The 26,901-nt window shown below is 34.6% G+C and overlaps 1 protein-coding gene, 1 long non-coding RNA gene and 2 pseudogenes across 2 annotated transcripts; 3 read left to right on the forward strand and 1 right to left on the reverse strand.

Moving 5' to 3' along the window:
- Positions 1-912: 912 nt before the first annotated feature.
- Positions 913-4,045, forward strand: LOC117208457 (glutathione S-transferase-like; the record flags this gene model as incomplete). The annotated part of the gene is made up of 3 exons (XM_033449654.1): positions 913-1,033; positions 1,991-2,158; positions 3,652-4,045. Coding segments are annotated over 3 exons (456 nt in total), but the record flags the coding sequence as incomplete, so codon positions are not given.
- Positions 4,046-6,819: 2,774 nt separating this feature from the next.
- Positions 6,820-8,053, forward strand: LOC117208456 (annotated as a pseudogene).
- Positions 8,054-15,811: 7,758 nt separating this feature from the next.
- LOC117208459 lies at positions 15,812-23,306 on the forward strand (annotated as a pseudogene).
- Positions 17,950-18,478, reverse strand: LOC117208458. The gene is made up of 2 exons (XR_004487701.1): positions 18,449-18,478; positions 17,950-18,331 (listed from the first exon to the last, which is right to left on the reverse strand). It is a non-coding gene; the product is annotated as an uncharacterized LOC117208458 (long non-coding RNA).
- Positions 23,307-26,901: the final 3,595 nt, after the last annotated feature.

Genomic DNA, 26,901 nt, shown 5'->3' on the forward strand with positions numbered 1-26,901 from the left:
GCTGTCACACACTCTAATTAGAAAAGGATCATGAAACATTCGGTTTATGATATTATTTGTTTGTAAATCTTCCTGCTTCCGGAAACTTTTTTAAATATGAAAATATTTATATACAAAATTAAATATTTTTTTCAATATCAACACTTCTTGCGTTTATGTTGTCCTAGTCAGAATTATATTATTTCGTGTATCCTGTTGCTTTTTATACGATAGTCCTCCCGTTGGCCGCGGATTCGTTATCAAGCCTGAGGCCCTCGTCACTAGTGTAACTATCGACAATAAAGGTACCCCACGCGCGACCGGACGATGGAGAACTTCAACGCAGAACCGCTACCTCCCGCGAGCCCTCCCCGGGAGGGCGCCTCGAGCTCGGACTCGGAGATTCAGACTCGACATATATATTATTATATATATTATATATACTATTATATCTATATAATATATGTATTTATATCTAAAAATATACGTACAAATATATCTATTTAAAAAAATAAAGTTGACCGTCATATATCGCCAATAATATCGCGTGCGTATAAAGAAACTAATTACATTTAATTCCTTTTTTACATTTATTTACTTTTTATTATTATTTTTTTCACAACTAATTACATTTAATTATTACATTTACATACATTTAACTATTATTACATACATTTACATACATTTAATTATTATTTTTTTCATAATTATATCTCGTTTGAAATATTTTTCGACATAATTAATTGTTTCAAAAACACATATTCCAGCCTTCTAAATGATTTATTTTGCGTATTATACGAATTATTCCATCTATAAATAAATTGTTCTCTCTACGCACAAACACGCACACAGTCTGTTAATTACACGAGTTAATTGTAACATTTTTCTCGATAAGTTGACAGAGCAAGGAAAATGAGCGACGAACATACCTACAAACTAATCTACTTCAATGCCCGTGGTCGTGCCGAACATATACGGTACATATTTGCATATACTGGCATCGAGTATACCGACGAGAGGATCCCCGAAGAACTCTGGCCTGAATACAAGGATTGTAAGCGTGAAGAATCGATTTTTACTTTCATCGTTCAACTCTCAGGTATCTACCATTTACTCAAACTTTTCTGTATATAAAACTTTCGTTTCACGTGCAGGCTAAACTTACTTAAAGTAAAATTTCATACGGAATAAAGTCGAACTTTTCATTAAGTTTTGCTTCCGTAATATCGTGTTTATCGAATACCAACTTAATTCACTTACGATTCTCGAATTTTTGTGTTGCAATCTTTATTGTTTTCAATGAATCGAAGCATTTCGAATATTTTGAGAAAACCGTAAATAGGTGACTTAAAATAGGAATACAAAAATACTTCTACGTTTCTCGTTAATTTAAAAACTTTTTAGGACTTGTCGGAAAAAAAGGATAAAAAATTGAAATCAGTTCGGAAATGAACAAGAACATAGCTAAAAAGTCGAAAGAACAAAGCAGACATAAAATTCGATCTTCTGTTGCGACATTTCTATCGTAAATGGTATAATAAAAGTTTTACGCAGCATAGTCTTCGATATAATCTTATATGTCGCTTGCAAATAGAGAAACAAAAAATCAACGTAAGTCTGTAAATCAATCCTGTCGGTGTAAAACACAAAATTACGTTCGCAATAGACATTCGATTTATATTCCTTGCATTTCAATTTTCATTACAAGAACCGTGTACATTTTCTAATATTTTTTCCGTGTCTGGTATTATCTTTTATCCTTGATTTTAAAAACTTTAGGTTCTTCCCAACAGTCAAAAACACGCGATACCCTGTCCATCGTAATCGTAAGAAAAGAAAAAAAGGAGAAAGAAGACATTTCTGTATTTCTTTACTAGGCCATGTTGATTAAAACCGAAATGATTTCGATTCATCGATTCACAAGAACGCAACGGCCTCGGAAGCTGTGTTGTGATTTCCTATCGATCGTTTCCCTCTACACAGTGTTCATATGAGCCATGTTTGTTCTTAGCAATGCCTTATAAAAAGCTGCCTGCGCTGGAGATAGACGGGAAACCGGTAGCGCAGAGTAACGCTGTGGCGCGATACTTGGCGAGGAAGTACGATCTAATGGGAAAGAACGAATGGGATGCGATGATATGCGACGTGCTCGTCGATACTCTTGGAGATTTGAAGCAAGGTGAATAACTGATGAGATGACTTTGCATTTGTCTCACCACAGAGACAGACGTTCAAGAATTCATTGTGAAAAGACGAGTACAAACAAGATACGTATGTCTTTCCGTTAAGCGAATGTTACAGTTTGTTTGCAAAAGTCAGTTTTTAGATTATAGAATCGTAGATAGAATTTAGAGGATAAAAACTTTTAGTAGTCACTTTTAGTTTAGTAAATTCTTATCGACAATAAGCAGACTACGTTATGATACAACGATTCCAACTGAAGATTTCTATCGACATCACGAATTCGATGGCTTCCAAAAATCGTGTCTTTACACCGCCAACGTAACGTCACGCCAGTCGAATCGAAAAATTATTACTAGACAGAGAAGGTGAACAATAAACGAGGTAAATAGGCTACCGATTGAATAATATCATAACGATCGTATCTCTGGCTTTTGCTTGTCTTTTATATTTGTTTCAAATGTATAAAATATAATCGTATCGATATCGTCCACGATTAAAGCCATCCATCCGCCATCGACGAGGAACGAACGATTATATTTTATCATTTATGCGAATCCTTCTCTTCTCTTCTTTCTCTATTTACGCCCCTCGCCTTGCTTCGTACCGCCGATGATTCACAATTCGATGCACTTGAACAGCTGGAACGTCGCAGATTTTTCCGTACGATAACAAACGTGTTTTTGATGGCCTGCTTTAAACCGTGACGATCGCCATGACGTGCATCAATTGTCGAATGATGTAGTGCGACGATACTCCTACGCAACTTTTTTTTACGCTGTTTTTTCCTCTATTTTTTCTTTCTGTGTGTTATCACATGATCATGAGATACCTGTATAGAAGATGCAAAGAGTCTGTGAAGAATTTACAGATATTTAAGATTATCATAATGTTTAACCAAAAGCTAAGACGCAAAATATTGCTCAAGATGTAATTATGTAATATTTACTCAATTTCTAGAAGACTGTTTATATCTTGTTGTTATTCTTGATATGGAGATAAATATAGTATACTTTATTAAGACCTAGATAAAAGACTTTTTTCTCGTTTCTCTTCTCTTACTTAATCACTAAGAGTTATATAACGTTTATTCGATAATTCTGCTTCTCCTGACCTTTCCACAAATGGTTGTTTATATCTCGACATTCTTGGTACTTTTAATCAAATTTTAATAACAGTACTTTACTCGTCAGAAGTAAATAAAAAAGCTCTAAGTAGAAGCAAGGATTTACTTACCTTTCCTTTCTCGAATCTCAGTTAGCAATGTTGTTCCTCTTGAAAGATTTTCCAAGTTTCCAAGACAATTTCCACGCTGGTAACATTGTATATATTTCAAGTATCGTGAACCACAGGAACTTGTTGAGGCAATATTGAAGAAAGCAAAGAGAATGAAGAAATTGTAGGAACTATGAGAGGCTACTCCTTCTTTCACAACTTATTTTCTCTTCGTTTGGGGGGAAAAACACAAATGAACGTAACGGTTGGTTTCAGCTATCTGCTACTATCGCATGGAGGAGAATCCTGAAAAGAAGGAAGCGAGGAAGAATCAACTTTTGAACGAAACAATACCATTTTACTTGACTAAATTCGACCAGATTATTGGCGAAAATGAAGGATATATCATTCCTTCTACCGTAAGATTTTTTATCCAAATTTAATGTTAAAATTTTTAGTCTTTGTACAAACTGGGCCATGTTGTCCATAAAAAATTATTGAAACTTTGTTGCGACAAGACAGCTTTAATTGTTGAGAGCAGAGTGTATCTTTAAAATTCATTCCTGTTAGTTTATGTACAAATGAATTTGCCAAGATTTTCACCTTTAAGATAATTATTCATGTATCTTCCTCATCAAGTTTGATAGAAATTATTACTATCGTAATCAAAGCAAAGATTAAGATATGTAAAATCATTTCTCTGGATATGACACTCTTGTTTAATGAGTGATAAATGATACCATTCGAAATATCATATTTATATAATATATAATGATACTTATAAGTGTAATCACTTAAGTACAGATATCTGAATTTTTCTCACCGTCACTGACATAGATACGTATTATCGTTCCTTAGATTACTTGACCAGTTTATTTCTTTCATCACTGTGTTATTATATAATAATAATAAATAGTCACATTAAATTAATTTAGTATGATTATGTTGTTTAATAATACGTGTTTCATTGCAAAATATTTAGTTAAAATGTGTATCGAATCGTTGTAATTCCAAAGATGTCAATTGATGTAATGTAATAATAAAGTATAAAGTATAATAAAGTATAAAGTATAATAAAGTATAAAGTATAATTTCGTCTGTGGTATAATCTTTCTATTCCATTTTGTTACGTCGCACCGCGAGCAATATGGCAACCAGATGTCACCGGATACTCGCAGCGTATCCTCCATAGTTTCAAGTACCTTCCATAAATCTCATAGATTTCCTAGAAAAGGTCCTTCAAACCAAACAAACGTCTGTTTCCGAAGAATTTCTAAAGACTATTGTCTACCCCGACTGGACAAGGGAAAGTTAGTTTTTCTCACGTATGCTGCAACTTTCCTCCCACTAACCACTTTCTCTCGAGGGCGGTTAAGACCCTTCGTTAACCAATTAACAACGAAGCCACTTCCTTCACTCTCCTAACTAAAATCGTCACCAACAAATCCGATGGTCCCGTGCGCTAGACACACCCATCCTTAGCTTTCCTCCGAGACAGCATCGTCTCCCAAGACAGTTCTGATTTCACATCCTTCGAACGGTCAATATCCTTCCACCGGGTAGGACACACCCACAGATCAGTCACTCATTCATCTCGTACATATTCTCAACGCGAGAATTGATTGTAATTTCAACAAATAAATAAAAAAAAAAAATCTCGTACATACGCACCAGCGTAACTGCCTTCGTTATAAGTTGTTGGAATAAACGGTGAAATATAACTTACTATACTGTGTCATATTCATTTAACCACCTCTTATCTTAACCGAAACAGGGGAACGACTACTTCGCGGCGTCGATTCACCGAATCGTAGCGAGAATTTACGCCTCTCGCTACTGCGACTGCGTCTCTCCGCGAACGGTCGTAACACATTGATCGACAGAAGTACTAAACTCTAATAACATAAATTTATATATTTTCTATTTCCCAGCCACCAGTTTTATAGATTTTTCTATCTTCTGTACTACTTTTATCCCTTTTATTTTTTCTTACATGAGATTATTGTAAATTTAATATCATTTGTTCGCAATATTTGTTATTTATCTTTCATTGAATTTGAAATTTCGCGCTTCAATGTTGTGTGTTGTTCGTCGTTTTATCGAACGATGTTTATCGAATTAGTTTATGAATACATACATAATCATTAAAGAATCTATAAACCTTACTAGTTTGTTTTTACTAAGTTTTGTTACAGAAAACATGTTCTCATAAATTTTCAACTTTAATTTATGGAAATTTATTAACCTTAAACTATAAAATCATTCAATGAGTCTTTCCGGATGTTTTTATGTAGTCATAATTTCACATATCAGCACAGCTCCACCAATAGGATAAGAGTTACGTGGAAGCAACAGGGGGGAAGAAGAACATATAGAGATCTAAAGGTTATTTTTGTCTCATTCAAGTTTCTGTTAACCGGCTTGGAAATTTCCTGTGCTTGTTTCGACTTTGAAGTCTTAAAAAAAAAATTGTAAGTAAATAGTATATATATAGTATATATATCCTGAGTCAAAGTTTCTCTTTATAAATAATAAACCGTTTAAAAACTATATTTTGTATGTTTTTTCCTTATTCATAATTAAATAATAAATATGAAATACTTCTACAGAAAGCCGACATCCTTCAATTAACCGAACAGCAGATGATTTAAAAATTAGTAGTTGAAAGAAATAAATGTTATTACATGTTCATAATTGATCGATAAATTTAAATATACAATTAGAAAATGTTTCTTCTTTATTGATAACTAAATAATACAGATAAGATACAAGATACTTGTACGAAAAGTCGGCGCGTCGTTCAATTAACGGAACAGCAGAGGATTTGAAAATTAGTAGTTGAAAGAAATAAATGTTATCATATGTTCATAATTGATCGATAAATTTAAGTATGCAATTAGAAAATGTTTCTTATGTTTGGAAGAATATATAATCACTGCTGAATGTTTTGTAGTTACGAAAGTTGCATACAAACATACATTGTACATACGACTAGTAATGGTACTAAATTACTGTTAGAGGGTCTTGGGTGTATAGAACCATATGGTTAAATTAATACTAGAGATAACGAATCGCGCGAATGTAATTAATATTTTGAAGTGCGTTGTTTGCATTAATTGATAGTTTTCTTATAAACTTTTTTATAAACAATTTCATTGCTATAGAAAAAAGATATGCTGCCGGTAATATGTCTATCCTACTTAAATAGAAAGTGCAATATTTTGTTATAATATTTGGCGCAAGTTTATACATTATTACATCCAAAAATAATATTCTTTTTATATCTAAGCTATATTAAAATATAAAGATACAAATAGCTATGCGAGTAGTTAGTAGTTGATGCTTTTCACTTAAATTGTCTTATACTTCATAATTTGTAATAATATAATTCTTGTCATCAATGATTCTTCGTTTTTACTTTGTATATATTATACTTCCAGGAAGATGCCGCTCTATAAATTGACTTACTTCCCAGTTACGGCATTGGCAGAACCAATCCGTTCTTCTTCAGCTATGCTAGTATTCCATTTGAAGATGAACGTATCAAAAAGGACGTCTGGCCAGAAATAAAGCCCTGTAAGCTTAAAATTTAAAGAAGTTCTGTTTCTTAAATCTCATCTTTCCTAATTTAACTAAAGTAGCTAAATAAAGTAGAACACAATTATGCAGAGTATAACAGAGATTATTGTTTACTCTCCATTGCTCTATAAGATATGTGGGAGAACAATAGGTATTGTTAAGGAGACAATGCCCTTTGTTTGCTGATAAATTATCAATAAATTAAATTATATCTTTCCAAAACAGATAACAGGAAGCTAGATATTTAAGAAGCATCATAATCTGTTTGTTCGATAGAATCTTTGATTCTATTAGTTGTATGTTTTTAGTGACTCCTTATGGCCTGCTTCCTATGCTCGTAGCTGATAGAAGGAAGGTTGCTCAGTCTACAGCTATTTGCCGTTACTTAGCCAAACAATATGACTTAACTGGAAAGACTGACTGGGCAAATCTTCATATTGATGCCACTGTTGATACTATTCATGATATTCGTCATAGTGAGTATCCAGTGCTGTTTTGCATAAATCTTATGAGAATCTTGATAACAGATAGTACATATCTGTTCAGGTATTTATTAGTTGAAATCCGATTTAATATTTGATTTAATCGAACGATACACGTATGTCAACAATACAAGACAAAGGATTAAAAAGGATTGTAATTCTATCTTCAGTATCATTTAAATTTCGCACAACACTGTATTCAAATTAGTATAACATTAGCGAAGAGTATTTAACTGAAAACAAATTTTCAGAAATTGCCGCCTTCCACTATGAGGAGGACGAGAAGGTCAAAGCTGCAAAACGCAAGGCTGCTGAAGAGACGCTGCCGTTCATTTTAGAACGTTTGGACCAGCAAGTGAAGGAAAATGACGGCTACTTCTACGATGGTACTCTCTCTTGGGCTGATTTAACATTCGTTGCTCTGCTCGATTATTTGAACTTTATGTACAAGTCTGATCTGATCGAGAATTACGAGAATCTGAAGCTGCTGGAGAAAAAGGTCCTCCTTCTGCCCAAGATCAAAAACTGGATTGAGAGACGCCCAGTTAGCGAATTCTAAACTTCACGATTGCTTATGGTTTTATAAGCGTTTAAAGATCGCGGTCTTAGTGTGTTGAGAGAATGAAGAACGAATCGTGTTGATGGAAGTTTGTATGGAATATACTGATTGCTTTTAACATTCATTAGTTCCAGTTATTACCGATATTTTTGTCATTTAGTTAGGGTTTTCCCTTTAGATTACGTTGTGATAGAGAACTATTATTTGTGTATTCCTACAGAAACATACGAACTATATAAACTGTTGACACGATGTTGTGCTTTTGTATTATAGAGATAATAATAAAACCATCAAACAATCATTAATTATGTTTTTTATTATATTAATTAAGAATTGAAGATTACCTGCTTGGTGATCTTGATAATATCGTATTTTACAAATGTGGAACAAAAAAAAATGTATGATTATTTTATTCTGTTAGGGAAGTGATACATTTACACTGTACATGAGAGTGTGTGTGTAAGGGTTAGAGGGCGTCAAGGACTCAGTGGAGACAAAAGACTGTTGCCAGATGTTAGAAGAATCTAGGCTAGTCGGTTGGCAACCAGCGTGCGTGCAAGACGTTCTTAGAGAGGAATATAGGTGTATAACTGTTGTATGGGAAATATAGTCAACAATTTGTATTCCCAAATCTTCGAATTTCCTTAACATGGTAGCAGAGCGTGGTTACTAGTTTTGCAAGATATTTAGTGCGTGGTTACGATCTTGCGAGTGAGTTTTCAGTAAAGAAAAAAAACTTTCAGAAAAAAAATATACTTCGAGCACGTAGGAACGCTTGAGTAAGAAAAGAAAAAAAAAAGGAATCAATTAAAATGGAGAGATCGGAAATCATGATACCTATATTCGATGGTGAGGATTATGGAATGTGGAAGCAAAGAATCACGATGTTTCTCAAATATAAGGAATGCGAGGTTGTTACAACTAGAATGAAGAACGAAAGAGACGATGAAGACTGGGACAAAAAGGATTTGAAGGCGATTAATATAATTTATAGTGCAATATCGAACAGACAATTGGAGTATGTTAGGGAAGGAAAAACGGCGTATGATATAATAAAAAGGTTCGATGAAATGTACTTGAAAGAGTCGACGGCACTGCAGATCGTATGCAGAAGGAGATTGGAAAACATAAGACTGGAGAACTACAGTGATTCAGCATCATTCTTTAACGATTTCGAAAAATTAATCAATGAATTAAAAAGTGCGGGCGCACAAGTAAGTGAGAGGGAAAAGCTGAATTACATGCTGAATACGTTACCCGAAGAATACAGCTACATAGCGGACATAATAGACGCATTGAAAGAAGAGGATCAAACGGTAGCGTATGTAAAAAATAAAATAGAGGTAGCAGAGAAGAAAAATAAATCCAATCGAGGAGAAAGGCAAACCAACGCCTTTTCTGCAAAAAAGGAAGGATGCTTCAGATGTGGAAGATTAGGACACTTTGCGAGAGAGTGTCAAAATGGCGTCCAAGCGGAAAGCAGTAACGGCTATTGGCATGGGCCAACACGTGGTCGAAACAGAGGAAGAGGGAACAAAGGCAATACGAGCAGAGGACGTGGAAACTTTCATCGTCAATCAACAACCGGCACGGGCGAGCATGGAAACTCAAGAGCAGGCATATGGATAGCAACGGCGCACGCAGCAAACAGCAGTGAGACGAATGAGATAAGTAAGAACGAAATAGTGTGGCTATTAGATAGCGGTTGTACTGATCACATAATTAAGAAAAGAAAATGGGACATATAGAATAAAAAGTATATTGAAAGGGAAGAAGCACTTAGTAAACAGCGCCGAACGTAGTGGTATGAGTAAAAAGGAAAGATGGCATAGGATGCTAGGACACGTAAATTTTAAATATTTAGAGATTTTGGGTAAAGAGCAGCTAGTGACTGGCATACCGAATGAATTTGAAAAGGAACTTTTGAAATGTAGGGTGTGTATAGAAAGCAAAATGCATAACTTACCTTTCAAAAATAATCGAACTAAGGCTAGGGAAATAATGGAAATTATTCATACGGACGTATGTGGTCCTTTTAAGACCACCGGATTCAATGGAGAAAAATATTTCATTTCATTTATCGATGATTATAGTAAAATAGCTAGGATCTATTGTATAAAATCAAAAGATGAGGTCTTTGATTCTTTCGTACAGTTCGTAAATGAAGCCGAAAATTTAACGGGCAAGAGGTTAAAAATATTAAGATGCGATAATGGTAAAGAATATTTAAATAATCGAATTTATAAGTTTGCTAGGGATAAAGGTATAAGAATAAATAATTGCCCAACATACGTACATGAATTAAACGGGACAGCGGAAAGGTATAATAGAACAGTGATGGACATGGCGCGTTGCTTGTTAGCGGAAGCGAAAGTACATAAAAGGTACTGGCCGGAAATAGTTTGTACAGCGGCATACTTGAAAAATCGAATATTAGCGAATACTATAGAAAGAAAGACACCTTTCGAAATATTCTTCGGGAGAAAACCAAGTGTTAAAAATCTACATCTATATGGAAGTAAAGTTTTTGTAAGAAGGCCAGAACAAAAAAGAGTTTCCAAATGGGACAAGAAGGCAGATATGGGAATTCTATTAGGATATAGTGAAGTAGGATACAGAGTCTTATTAGGTGGAAAAATAACAATAGCTAGACATGTAGAGGTCATTGAGACAGACACTAAATGTATCGGTTTTGAGGAAAATTCATTAGAGGCAGATAGAAATGATAGCGAAGATAACTATTCATTGGATGGTATGGATAAGGAAGAGTTAGAAGGTAGGAAAGATGAAAATAATAGTAGTATTGAAAGCTCAAACACTCCTAGGAGATCTACAGGTATTAAGAAAACTCCAGTAAGGTATCCAGAAAAGGAAAATATTTGCGAGATTCATGCAAATTATTGTAAAGTAGATATCCCTCGTACATTTGAGGAGGCGATTGGTTGCGAAAATAATGAAGTTTGGAAACAGGCTATGGATAAGGAAATAGAATGTCTCTATAAGAATAAAACTTGGAAATTGGTAGAAAGGGTAAAAGGCAAAGAAGTATTAGATGTAAAATGGGTTTACACGAAAAAATCAGAGGACAGGTATAAGGCTAGATTAGTGGTAAGGGGATTTCAACAAAGAAACGTAGCCGATGACATATATTCTCCAGTGGCGAGTAATCAGACCTTTAAGATATTGCTATCATATTGTTGTCAAAATGGATTAATAATTGAGCAAATGGATGTAGAAACTGCCTTTTTAAATGGTGAAGTAACCTCGGAGGTATATGTAAATCAACCAAAGGGATATGCGGACGGAACGAATAGAGTTTGTAAATTATCGAAAGCGCTTTATGGGTTAAAAGAAAGTCCGAGGGACTGGTATGAGTGTTTTGATAAGTATGTGACGAGATTAGGTTTTAAAAAGAACAATATAGAGCTGTGCCTATATACTTATGGAGAGGGAGAAAATGTTGTTTATTTGTTAATATACGTAGACGATTTGTTGATTTGTAGTAAAAACAAAGGGAAGATACAAAGTGTAAAAAAATTATTAACTGATAAATTTGAAATGAAAGATTTAGGTGAAGTAAAAGAATATCTTGGAATAAATATAGAGTATGATTATTTAAAAAAATGAAATGAGATTAAGCCAAAAGAAATACATAGAATCATTAGCAAACAAATATAAATTACATAACAGCAAATTGTACTGTACACCTATGGAGACCAACTTAAAAATTGAAAAAGCTGAGATAAATAGAGAGGACATTGGTTACAAGAATTTAATTGGCGCATTGCTGTATATTAGTGTAAATACCAGACCGATATAAGTTATAGTGTGAATTATCTGAGTAGATTTCAAGATTGTTGTAACGAGACACATTTTAAATATGCCTTGCGAATATTGAAATATTTGTACCGGACTAGAGATTTAGGGCTACATTATAAAAGAAATGAAAAATGCGAAACGACAGATTGTTATGTGGACGCTGATTGGGCAGGAGATCATATAGATAGGAAATCGACTCCTGGGTATGTAATTAGATTGTATGGAAATGTAATTGGATGGAAGTCTAAAAAACAAAGGTGTGTGACAAAAGCCTCGACGTATGCAGAGTATGTAGCTCTATCGGAAGCGGTGAGCGAAGTAATGACTATCAGAGAACTAATGAAAATCTTCGATGTAAATGTAGACGATAACCCTGTAAAAATCTACGAGGATAACTCTGGAGTAATGAGTATAGCAAAATACGGAACTTTTACAAAAAATTCTAAACACATCGAAGTTCATTACCACTACGTTCACGAGTACGTAAAGGAAAATAAGATAAACATAATAAAAGTAAGTACAGAAGAAAACACTGCGGATATTTTTACGAAGGCACTGTGTAGAGAGAAATTTGAAAGGTTTAGGTCATGGATGAATGTAAAATAAGAGAAATGTAAAGAAAGCGATAAATGTCAAATATTTTGTTAATTCGACAAGTATGTAAATAAAATTAAGTGTACAGTATAAATGTAAGGAGGCGTGTTAGGGAAGTGATACATTTACACTGTACATGAGAGTGTGTGTGTAAGGGTTAGAGGGCGTCAAGGACTCAGTGGAGACAAAAGACTGTTGCCAGATGTTAGAAGAATCTAGGCTAGTCGGTTGGCAACCAGCGTGCGTGCAAGACGTTCTTAGAGAGGAATATAGGTGTATAACTGTTGTATGGGAAATATAGTCAATAATTTGTATTCCCAAATCCTCGAATTTCCTTACATATTCAATACGTTATGGGGGTTGCTTTAAAAAAAATACGAGTTACATATTTCTTTGAAAAAAGCATGATTTTTATCGATACAATAATGTTCTTCTGTTATCGCTTTAAAGTTGAGTACTTCGTTGATTACACGAGAGAACTCGCCTACAGCAAACAAGATACGACCGTGTGTAAAGTAATTAATCTGTTTGCTCGTTACTAGCTACACATAAGGCTTGCGTAAAAAAAAATATGCATTTCAGTTCAGGCGGAGAATTATGTAGGAAGTCATTTTGTCGATCAATAACTTAGTTAATAAAAGATCAAATTTTCATGTACATAAATGTAAGTAACGTTCAAGTATTAATCATTACATACAATTTTTGTATAATTCGATATCTTGGTCACTTACATCTTACAAATGATATATAGATAATATTTATGACATACATTGGAGCTATCTTTTAGTTAACGCCATTTTTTCTTGTTTTCTCTGTACTTTTACTATTCTTCCAAAAATATCAAAGGATCGATGACTTCAAATTAAACTAGAATTGCTTCGGTATATTGTCAATCAATGGCTATTTGTATTCACATCTATATCAAAGGAAAACCGATTGCAAAATTAATTACCCTTGCAATTCCGCAATCTGAAACTATGTGTGATCGACCTTGAAGATGACAAATCTCAATGTTTGAAGTAGTACAAAAGGATGATAATTTAATTTCGCTTTATCAAACTGTACAAAATTTGTATACACATACAGAAAAAAAAACGGAGTTCAAACATTAATCAACATGAATTATCGGTTATTATTGCTGAGTAATTATTAGGATTAGAGCTTTGGAGTATCGATCGTATCGAGTTTTAACTATCGGTTTCCGCAATTTATTGTTTTTCTAAATTATGTCTGAATGGTATCAGTTTTTGAATATTTTATAGTTTACACTCCAACATACTGACGTAAGCTATCGAAAATAATTGTAAATTATGCAATATCATTTTTTTTATATTTCATAATCTAAATTTCAATCTATTTTTTGTATTTAACATCCCTTTTTTTATTGTTCGTGTTCCGTCTTGTACGTTCTTCAAAAAATCTTAATTTTTTTTTAGATAAAATCTTGTGTGAATTTACAAAAAATACGATTCTTCGTTTAATTTTTTTCCCTTATTGTCTTTACATATTTGGAGTTTAAACGCGTTTTAAGTACGTTCTTTTTTTTTAATATGATTACGTAGAATTCTTATTCTGAATAAATTATTTGTTTCCGCTTCATAACTGTTTCTAAATTACAGTGCATTTAATCTTGAAATGCACAGTAACATTTTATACTATTTACGTTCTAAGGAATTTTCAGGATCGGTTAAAAATTAAATTACAGTAATGGTAATACTCAATATTAATGTCAGACGTGGATACTTCACTGTTTTGTATAATAATTTGTTATCTTGGCATCGATCAAGGTATTTAATATACAAAGCGTACAGATTAATAAGAATTTTAATTAATCCTTCTTCTATAGTATTCACCGTTGTTTTCGAGCTCGTACCATTTCAAATAGACTTTCGAATAGATTTCAAAGATTTGTCTGTTCAAATAAAACGCGATCTTTTTTATTTCCCTATCAGTCGTCCCGTTACTGTTCCGTTGTTTCCAACAGATTGCAGATTCGTTTAAAAAACATTTGTAACGAAAAACAAACCCACTCGCAGAAATGTTATTCAATATCGCATTTATAACTATCATAGACATCCTCCTCTCATTGCTATCATTGTAAACAGATTGAAACTTCGTTTGCAAACACTCGCGATTAAAAAAAAAAAAAAAAGAAGAATTAATCTGAAACAATTTTATCTTGTGTTCCATTTATAATTTTCATAATTGTCTTCCCGACGTTGTATCATTTTAAATGGCTTTTTTCTATCCATCTATGTTGCAGCGAGATCAACGGTCCTAATTACTAAATTGCACGATGTGTTCATACAAATTCACTTTTTATGAACGCGATGAAACGAAATGAAACCTAAGTAGAGATTTGTTTTCTCATCAAGTATAACGAGTTTTATACTTTGGATAGATTGCCTCGTTGTGAGAAGGTCTTAATCGTTTATAATTGCGATTAAGTAATTGCAATAAGTCATATTTTTAAGAAACGTTCTCACATGCTGTCACACACTCTAATTAGAAAAGGATCATGAAACATTCGGTTTATGATATTATTTGTTTGTAAATCTTCCTGCTTCCGGAAACTTTTTTAAATATGAAAATATTTATATACAAAATTAAATATTTTTTTCAATATCAACACTTCTTGCGTTTATGTTGTCCTAGTCAGAATTATATTATTTCGTGTATCCTGTTGCTTTTTATATGATAGTCCTCCCGTTGGCCGCGGATTCGTTATCAAGCCTGAGGCCCTCGTCACTAGTGTAACTATCGACAATAAAGGTACCCCACGCGCGACCGGACGATGGAGAACTTCAACGCAGAACCGCTACCTCCCGCGAGCCCTCCCCGGGAGGGCGCCTCGAGCTCGGACTCGGAGATTCAGACTCGACATATATATTATTATATATATTATATATACTATTATATCTATATAATATATGTATTTATATCTAAAAATATACGTACAAATATATCTATTTAAAAAAATAAAGTTGACCGTCATATATCGCCAATAATATCGCGTGCGTATAAAGAAACTAATTACATTTAATTCCTTTTTTACATTTATTTACTTTTTATTATTATTTTTTTCACAACTAATTACATTTAATTATTACATTTACATACATTTAACTATTATTACATACATTTACATACATTTAATTATTATTTTTTTCATAATTATATCTCGTTTGAAATATTTTTCGACATAATTAATTGTTTCAAAAACACATATTCCAGCCTTCTAAATGATTTATTTTGCGTATTATACGAATTATTCCATCTATAAATAAATTGTTCTCTCTACGCACAAACACGCACACAGTCTGTTAATTACACGAGTTAATTGTAACATTTTTCTCGATAAGTTGACAGAGCAAGGAAAATGAGCGACGAACATACCTACAAACTAATCTACTTCAATGCCCGTGGTCGTGCCGAACATATACGGTACATATTTGCATATACTGGCATCGAGTATACCGACGAGAGGATCCCCGAAGAACTCTGGCCTGAATACAAGGATTGTAAGCGTGAAGAATCGATTTTTACTTTCATCGTTCAACTCTCAGGTATCTACCATTTACTCAAACTTTTCTGTATATAAAACTTTCGTTTCACGTGCAGGCTAAACTTACTTAAAGTAAAATTTCATACGGAATAAAGTCGAACTTTTCATTAAGTTTTGCTTCCGTAATATCGTGTTTATCGAATACCAACTTAATTCACTTACGATTCTCGAATTTTTGTGATGCAATCTTTATTGTTTTCAATGAATCGAAGCATTTCGAATATTTTGAGAAAACCGTAAATAGGTGACTTAAAATAGGAATACAAAAATACTTCTACGTTTCTCGTTAATTTAAAAACTTTTTAGGACTTGTCGGAGAAAAAGGATAAAAAATTGAAATCAGTTCGGAAATGAACAAGAACATAGCTAAAAAGTCGAAAGAACAAAGCAGAAATAAAATTCGATCTTCCGTTGCGACATTTCTGTCGTAAATAGTATAATAAAAGTTTTACGCAGCATAGTCTTCGATATAATCTTATATGTCGCTTGCAGATAGAGAAACCAAAAATCAACGTAAGTCTGTAAATCAATCCTGTCGGTGTAAAACACAAAATTACGTTCGCAATAGACATTCGATTTATATTCCTTGCATTTCAATTTTCATTACAAGAACCGTGTACATTTTCTAATATTTTTTCCGTGTCTGGTATTATCTTTTATCCTTGATTTTAAAAACTTTATGTTCTTCCCAACAGTCAAAAACACGCGATACCCTGTCCATCGTAATCGTAAGAAAAGAAAAAAAGGAGAAAGAAGACATTTCTGTATTTCTTTACTAGGCCATGTTGATTAAAACCGAAATGATTTCGATTCATCTATTCACAAGAACGCAACGGCCTCGGAAGCTGTGTTGTGATTTCCTATCGATCGTTTCCCTCTACACAGTGTTCATATGAGCCATGTTTGTTCTTAGCAATGCCTTATAAAAAGCTGCCTGTGCTGGAGATAGACGGGAAACCGGTAGCGCAGAGTAACGCTGTGGCGCGATACTTGGCGAGGAAGTACGATCTAATGGGAAAGAACGAATGGGATGCGATGATATGCGACGTGCTCGTCGATACTCTTGGAGATTTGAAGCAAGGTGAGTAACTGATGAGATGACTTTGCATTTGTCTCACCACAGAGACAGACGTTCAAGAATTCATTGTGAAAAGACGAGTACAAACAAGATACGTATGTCTTTCCGTTAAGCGAATGTTACAGTTTGTTTGCAAAAGTCAGTTTTTAGATTATAGAATCGTAGATAGAATTTAGAGGATAGAAACTTTTAGTAGTCACTTTTAGTTTAGTAAATTCTTATCGACAATAAGCAGACTACGTTATGAGACAACGATTCCAACTGAAGATTTCTATCGACATCACGAATTCGATGGCTTCCAAATTTTCTTCTCTGTGATCTCAGACGCTCAACTCGAAAGAATCTTTTAGATCCCCCGACAAACACTCGACTCAGGTTATCTATTATCGTAATCTTCCTACGGGATTTTTTTTAACTGCGTTGCGTTAACGAATAACGGGATAACATCACGTTTCTCTCAACGCCTTTCAACGTTCTACAACTTTTATTCTTTGCAAATCCCTGTCTCTATATGATAAACGCTGGTTATCCGCGGAAGGAGCGAGGACAACGAAGTGTTACTCAATGATCAAAGACAGGAAGATCCTGGTACGCGATAACGTTACTAATTTCCAATTACGATATGTGTGATTACGTAACATCTGCTGTCTGCATAATGCGTTAACGATCCGCGCGTTGATCGCATAAATATAAATCGAAGGGAATGGAATCGCTCGGAACTCATGCAACTATCCGCAGGTGTTTAAAATCGTGTTTTTACACCGCCAACGTAACGTCACGCCAGTCGAATCGAAAAATTATTACTAGACAGAGAAGGTGAACAATAAACGAGGTAAATAGGCTACCGATTGAATAATATCATAACGATCGTATCTCTGGTTTTTGCTTGTCTTTTATATTTGTTTCAAATGTATAAAATATAATCGTATCGATATCGTCCACGATTAAAGCCATCCATCCGCCATCGACGAGGAACGAACGATTATATTTTATCATTTATGCGAATCCTTCTCTTCTCTTCTTTCTCTATTTACGCCCCTCGCCTTGCTTCGTACCGCCGATGATTCACAATTCGATGCACCTGAACAGCTGGAACGTCGCAGATTTTTCCGTACGATAACAAACGTGTTTTTGATGGCCTGCTTTAAACCGTGACGATCGCCATGACGTGCATCAATTGTCGAATGATGTAGTGCGACGATACTCCTACGCAACTTTTTTTTACGCTGTTTTTCCCTCTATTTTTTCTTCCTGTGTGTTATCACATGATCATGAGATACCTGTATAGAAGATGCAAAGAGTCTGTGAAGAATTTACAGATATTTAAGATTATCATAATGTTTAAGCAAAAGCTAAGACGCAAAATATTGCTCAAGATGTAATTATGTAATATTTACTCAATTTCTAGAAGACTGTTTATATCTTGTTGTTATTCTTGATTTGGAGATAAATATAGTATACTTTATTAAGACCTAGATAAAAGACTTTTTTCTCGTTTCTCTTCTCTTACTTAATCACTAAGAGTTATATAACGTTTATTCGATAATTCTGCTTCTCCTGACCTTTCCACAAATGGTTGTTTATATCTCGACATTCTTGGTACTTTTAATCAAATTTTAATAACAGTACTTTACTCGTCAGAAGTAAATAAAAAAGCTCTAAGTAGAAGCAAGGATTTACTTACCTTTCCTTTCTCGAATCTCAGTTATCAATGTTGTTCCTCTTGAAAGATTTTCCAAGTTTCCAAGACAATTTCCACGCTGGTAACATTGTATATATTTCAAGTATCGTGAACCACAGGAACTTGTTGAGGCAATATTGAAGAAAGCAAAGAGAATGAAGAAATTGTAGGAACTATTGAGAGGCTACTCCTTCTTTCACAACTTATTTTCTCTTCGTTTGGGGGGAAAAACACAAATGAACGTAACGGTTGGTTTCAGCTATCTGCTACTATCGCATGGAGGAGAATCCTGAAAAGAAGGAAGCGAGGAAGAATCAACTTTTGAACGAAACAATACCATTTTACTTGACTAAATTCGACCAGATTATTGGCGAAAATGAAGGATATATCATTCCTTCTACCGTAAGATTTTTTATCCAAATTTAATGTTAAAATTTTTAGTCTTTGTGCAAACTGGGCCATGTTGTCCATAAAAAATTATTGAAACTTTGTTGCGACAAGACAGCTTTAATTGTTGAGAGCAGAGTGTATCTTTAAAATTCATTCCTGTTAGTTTATGTACAAATGAATTTGCCAAGATTTTCACCTTTAAGATAATTATTCATGTATCTTCCTCATCAAGTTTGATAGAAATTATTACTATCGTAATCAAAGCAAAGATTAAGATATGTAAAATCATTTCTCTGGATATGACACTCTTGTTTAATGAGTGATAAATGATACCATTCGAAATATCATATTTATATAATATATAATGATACTTATAAGTGTAATCACTTAAGTACAGATATCTGAATTTTTCTCACTGTCACTGACATAGATACGTATTATCGTTCCTTAGATTACTTGACCAGTTTATTTCTTTCATCACTGTGTTATTATATAATAATAATAAATAGTCACATTAAATTAATTTAGTACGATTATGTTGTTTAATAATACGTGTTTCATTGCAAAATATTTAGTTAAAATGTGTATCGAATCGTTGTAATTCCAAAGATGTCAATTGATGTAATGTAATAATAAAGTATAAAGTATAATTTCGTCTGTGGTATAATCTATCTATTCCATTTTGTTACGTCGCACCGCGAGCAATATGGCAACCAGATGTCACCGGATACTCGCAGCGTATCCTCCATAGTTTCAAGTACCTTCCATAAATCTCATAGATTTCCTAGAAAAGGTCCTTCAAACCAAACAAACGTCTGTTTCCGAAGAATTTCTAAAGACTATTGTCTACCCCGACTGGACAAGGGAAAGTTAGTTTTTCTCACGTATGCTGCAACTTTCCTCCCACTAACCACTTTCTCTCGAGGGCGGTTAAGACCCTTCGTTAACCAATTAACAACGAAGCCACTTCCTTCACTCTCCTAACTAAAATCGTCACCAACAAATCCGATGGTCCCGTGCGCTAGACACACCCATCCTTAGCTTTCCTCCGAGACAGCATCGTCGCCCAAGACAGTTCTGATTTCACATCCTTCGAACGGTCAATATCCTTCCACCGGGTAGGACACACCCACAGATCAGTCACTCATTCATCTCGTACATATTCTCAACGCGAGAATAGATTGTAATTTCAACAAATAAATAAAAAAAAAAAAATCTCGTACATACGCACCAGCGTAACTGCCTTCGTTATAAGTTGTTGGAATAAACGGTGAAATATAACTTACTATTCTGTGTCATATTCATTTAACCACCTCTTATCTTAACCGAAACAGGGGAACGACTACTTCGCGGCGTCGATTCACCGAATCGTAGCGAGAATTTACGCCTCTCGCTACTGCGACTGCGTCTCTCCGCGAACGGTCGTAACACATTGATCGACAGAAGTACTAAACTCTAATAACATAAATTTATATATTTTCTATTTCCCAGCCACCAGTTTTATAGATTTTTCTATCTTCTGTACTACTTTTATCCCTTTTATTTTTTCTTACATGAGATTATTGTAAATTTAATATCATCTGTTCGCAATATTTGTTATTTATCTTTCATTGAATTTGAAATTTCGCGCTTCAATGTTGTGTGTTGTTCGACGTTTTATCGAACGATGTTTAACGAATTAGTTTATGAATACATACATAATCCTTAAAGAATCTATAAACCTTACTAGTTTGTTTTTACTAAGTTTTGTTACAGAAAACATGTTCTCATAAATTTTCAACTTTAATTTATGGAAATTTATTAACCTTAAACTATAAAATCATTCAATGAGTCTTTCCGGATGTTTTTATGTAGTCATAATTTCACATATCAGCACAGCTCCACCAATAGGATAAGAGTTACGTGGAAGCAACAGGGGGGAAGAAGAACATATAGAGATCTAAAGGTTATTTTTGTCTCATTCAAGTTTCTGTTAACCGGCTTGGAAATTTCCTGTGCTTGTTTCGACTTTGAAGTCTTAAAAAAAAAATTGTAAGTAAATAGTATATATATAGTATATATATCCTGAGTCAAAGTTTCTCTTTATAAACAATAAACCGTTTAAAAACTATATTTTGTATGTTTTTTCCTTATTCATAATTAAATAATAAATATGAAATACTTCTACAGAAAGCCGACATCCTTCAATTAACCGAACAGCAGATGATTTAAAAATTAGTAGTTGAAAGAAATAAATGTTATTACATGTTCATAATTGATCGATAAATTTAAATCTACAATTGGAAAATGTTTCTTCTTTATTGATAACTAAATAATACAGATAAGATACAAGATACTTGTACGAAAAGTCGGCGCGTCGTTCAATTAACGGAACAGCAGAGGATTTGAAAATTAGTAGTTGAAAGAAATAAATGTTATCATATGTTCATAATTGATCGATAAATTTAAGTATGCAATTAGAAAATGTTTCTTATGTTTGGAGGAATATATAATCACTGCTGAATGTTTTGTAGTTACGAAAGTTGTATACAAACATACATTGTACATACGACTAGTAATGGTACTAAATTACTGTTAGAGGGTCTTGGGTGTATAGAACCATATGGTTAAATTAATACTAGAGATAACGAATCGCGCGAATGTAATTAATATTTTGAAATGCGTTGTTTGCATTAATTGATAGTTTTCTTATAAACTTTTTTATAAACAATTTCATTGCTATAGAAAAAAGATAAATGCCGGTAATATGTCTATCCTACTTAAATAGAAAGTGCAATATTTTGTTATAATATTTGGCGCAAGTTTATACATTATTACATCCAAAAATAATATTCTTTTTATATCTAAGCTATATTAAAATATAAAGATACAAATAGCTATGCGAGTAGTTAGTAGTTGATGCTTTTTACTTAAATTGTCTTATACTTCATAATTTGTAATAATATAATTCTTGTCATCAATGATTCTTCGTTTTTACTTTGTATATATTATACTTCCAGGAAGATGCCGCTCTATAAATTGACTTACTTCCCAGTTACGGCATTGGCAGAACCAATCCGTTCTTCTTCAGCTATGCTAGTATTCCATTTGAAGATGAACGTATCAAAAAGGACGTCTGGCCAGAAATAAAGCCCTGTAAGCTTAAAATTTAAAGAAGTTCTGTTTCTTAAATCTCATCTTTCCTAATTTAACTAAAGTAGCTAAATAAAGTAGAACACAATTATGCAGAGTATAACAGAGATTATTGTTTACTCTCCATTGCTCTATAAGATATGTGGGAGAACAATAGGTATTGTTAAGGAGACAATGCCCTTTGTTTGCTGATAAATTATCAATAAATTAAATTATATCTTTCCAAAACAGATAACAGGAAGCTAGATATTTAAGAAGCATCATAATCTGTTTGTTCGATAGAATCTTTGATTCTATTAGTTGTATGTTTTTAGTGACTCCTTATGGCCTGCTTCCTATGCTCGTAGCTGATAGAAGGAAGGTTGCTCAGTCTACAGCTATTTGCCGTTACTTAGCCAAACAATATGACTTAACTGGAAAGACTGACTGGGCAAATCTTCATATTGATGCCACTGTTGATACTATTCATGATATTCGTCATAGTGAGTATCCAGTGCTGTTTTGCATAAATCTTATGAGAATCTTGATAACAGATAGTACATATCTGTTCAGGTATTTATTAGTTGAAATCCGATTTAATATTTGATTTAATCGAACGATACACGTATGTCAACAATACAAGACAAAGGATTAAAAAGGATTGTAATTCTATCTTCAGTATTTAACTGAAAACAAATTTTCAGAAATTGCCGCCTTCCAGTATGAGGAGGACGAGAAGGTCAAAGCTGCAAAACGCAAGGCTGCTGAAGAGACGCTGCCGTTCATTTTAGAACGTTTGGACCAGCAAGTGAAGGAAAATGACGGCTACTTCTACGATGGTACTCTCTCTTGGGCTGATTTAACATTCGTTGCTCTGCTCGATTATTTGAACTTTATGTACAAGTCTGATCTGATCGAGAATTACGAGAATCTGAAGCTGCTGGAGAAAAAGGTCCTCCTTCTACCCAAGATCAAAAACTGGATTGAGAGACGCCCAATTAGCGAATTCTAAACTTCACGATTGCTTATGGTTTTATAAGCGTTTAAAGATTGCTGTTGTCACGGTGGTCGTGAGAACGCAACGAAAGGATGGTTATGCCTCACATACCTTGGTCAGCAAAATGATGGCTAAGCAGTAATAGAAACCCTATGTGACCGGCATCCAGCGATAGCCCCTCCACAGGAGCCGGGTCCTTGATATAAAAAAGTACCTCTCGAGTCGTTGTAAGAACATTCTTTTCTGTGCTGTTTGACCATTCTGTATTGTTACTCTGTCAGTGTTCAATAAATTTTCTAATAACAATCAAAATTTAAGTACGAATTTCTCACCTTGCGTGCGGAACGTGAAATTACCCCGAATCGACGTGACAAAATTGGCGATCCTGCCAGGATCCATTCATCGCATCAAGAGGAAACTTCAACGGGAACTCTACGGATTCTACAGCGAAGAACCACGGTCACCTCCTTGATCAAAAGAAGGATCTGCAAAGAATCTCGGTAAGCTGGCTTTCGTACATTATCGAAACCGTAAGCCTGAAATACGTTCTGAAGATAGTGAGTTCTTCCGCCGAAAGTGTCATATTTCTCAGCATGAACCCAACTGACAAGAGTACCGCTAAACAAAACGAACTAATCGCTACCCTGATTGAACAATTTGAAAGCCTAACTCACGAGTTTAGAAGCTTTAGAAACAGCACCGATCAAAACATTAAAAACATAAAAGAATTTGCGGAAACTAGCGATAGAAATCGCTCTAAAGAAATACGCGATCTTGCAAAAACCATGGAAATAAAATACGACACCGAGACTGACCAGTCGCAAATAAACGCCCATTTAGAAACCGCTGCTGATAACGTAACGGATGACGAAACTGACGGACCGAACACGTCACAAAGACCACGAGCCGCATCTAGCCGCGCCGCGATTAAACCAATAAACAACTGCAACGAAGATCGAGGGCTCGAGGCAGATAAGGCCATACGAACTGTCGAGACACTACGTGGTCAAGATGACGTAGGCGTTGAAGATTTCATCTTATCGGTCCGCAAAGCAAGAGCTAGGTGCAAGGCAAGTGACAGAGAACTATTATTAGATCTCATACTGATCGAAAAGATTACCGACAACGCGAAACGAAACATACGATATCTAAAAATCAACTCGTTCGAAGACTTATATTCATGCTTAAGACAACACGTATTAACACCAACAACTATTAGCAACTGTAGGGACAAATTAAAGAATTTAAAACAAGGGGCAACAGAAAGTGTACAATCTTTTGACTCCAGATTCCGACAACAGCTAAACGAATTAAATTATGCAGTCCAAAACGAAAACCGCACACCAACAGAACGACGCGTAGCTATAGATATTGAAGAACGCGAAGCACTTAAAACATATTTGCTCAACTTACGATACGAGATAGGACAGATGGTGGTATCTAGCGATCCAAAGAACCTGAACCTTGCCCAACGACTAGCAGCTGATAGAGAACAATGGTTACGAGAAGCAAATCGTGTTGCCAACCGCCCAAAGAATCAATCTCACAACATTACATTAGTATCCAAGCGAACTACTACCGATTCACAGCCACAAACTTCTGCTCAGCTACCTAGCCGACCATTAGACGACCGCATGAAACCGAAGTGTCCAAAGTGTTTACGAATTGGACACACAGCCGAAAAATGCTACTCTCGAAATTTTCCATTTGCCAGCCAAGGAAAGATTCCACCTCGAGTAAACCAAACAACGGAGAACCCAGAGGAAGCTTACCTCGAGTTAACTGCACCACCACCGGAAGATTACTATCAATCGTACTGCAACGAAGAGACGGAGGAAGAGCCAGATTCCTCATCGATACCGGAGCAGGAATCAACCTTATAAAAGAAAAAGCCTCACTAAACGTCCAAACTTCTAACCCAAAAACCTTCCTAATGGGAAGTGACAAACATACCACTAACAAAATTTGCAACTTAACCATGCTCAAGAAAAATCATCAATTCTACGTAGTCCCTAACAACTTTCCCCTAATCGAAGATGGAATAATCGGACTCCCATTCCTTACAAAGTATCAATACAGCGTCACTAACAATAAACTAACCTTGGACGAAATTATATTACCATTCCAGGAAACCGATAGCAAGATAAGACCAGGCGAAACTCTAATCTCAGCCCAATACATCGAAGGAAAGCCCACAACAGTATGTTTCATCAACACTGGTAAGCAAATCTGTCACATTACAAACGAAATAAAGAAACCCGATAAACTAAGCCAAATTAATAAATTCGCACAAATAATACGTACCAAACATATTGATCCAGAACTTCGAGAACCCCTTGAGAAAATCCTCATCAATTACTTAGACGTTTTTAATATGGAAACAGACTCATTACCATGTACCAACTTGACAGAACATACAATCACACTCAAGACAGACAAACCTATAAACATCAAATCTTCTAGACCGCCCGAATGTCATAAAAAGGAAATCGAGACTCAAATCAACGACATGTTAGACAAACAAATCATAGAACCATCGGACAGTCCATATAACGCACCAATTTGGGTAGTTCCAAAAAAATTAGATGCATCAGGCAAACAAAAATGGAGAATCGTTATAGATTTTAGAAAATTAAACGAGCAAACAGACCAAGACGCGTATCCTTTACCAAATTCGGACGAAATACTCGAGCACTTAGGCAAAGCTAAATTTTTCTCGGCCCTAGACCTCTCGTCAGGATTTCACCAGATACCTATGGAGCAAAATTCCAAAAGATATACTGCATTCTCAAGCCCACAAGGTCACTTCCACCGGCGACGTTTCAACGTATGATGGATACCGCGCTACGGGGGTTAATAGGAAATAACTGTTTCGTATACCTGGATGACATTATAATATTCGGGAGCACCATCCAAGAACATAACCGAAATCTAGCCATTATACTAGACAGACTACAAAATTTAGGATTAAAAATACAACCGGACAAATGCGAATTTTTGAAACCGGAATTAGAATACTTAGGACACGTAGTAACAAAGGAAGGAGTAAAACCTAATCCCAAAAAGATTCAAGCCGTGAAAGACTTTAAAACACCAAAGACCGCGACCCACATAAAGTCATTCTTAGGACTCGTTGGATACTATAGAAAATTTATACGTAATTTTTCTAAAATCGCAAAACCATTGACAGATCTCACAAAAAAGGACACTCCATTCTACTGGACCGATAGACAACAACTTGCATTTGACACACTAAAACAAAAACTCTGCGAAGCCCCTGTACTACAATATCCAGACTTTGACAAAACATTCACATTAACAACAGACGCAAGTAACGAAGGGTTAGGAGCAATACTCTCCCAAGACGGACATCCATGCTGTTATATATCCCGAACTTTGAACCCTCCTGAAAAGAATTATTCCACAACCGAGAAAGAGTTATTAGCAATAGTATGGTCAATCAAAAGACTAAGACAATACCTACTTGGTAGAAAATTTAAAATTCAAAGCGATCATCAAGCCTTGAAATGGTTAAAGAATGTTAAAGACCCCTCATCGAGACTCATGCGATGGCGTTTGAGACTCGAGGAGTACGATTATGAAATCGAATACAAAAAAGGAAAAGAAAATACAGCTGCAGATGCTCTATCCCGATTGTATCCTATCACTAA

Source organism: Bombus bifarius, unplaced genomic scaffold (assembly GCF_011952205.1).
Source record: "Bombus bifarius isolate JDL3187 unplaced genomic scaffold, Bbif_JDL3187 scf7180000008125_frag, whole genome shotgun sequence".
Lineage (NCBI taxonomy): Eukaryota > Metazoa > Arthropoda > Insecta > Hymenoptera > Apidae > Bombus > Bombus bifarius.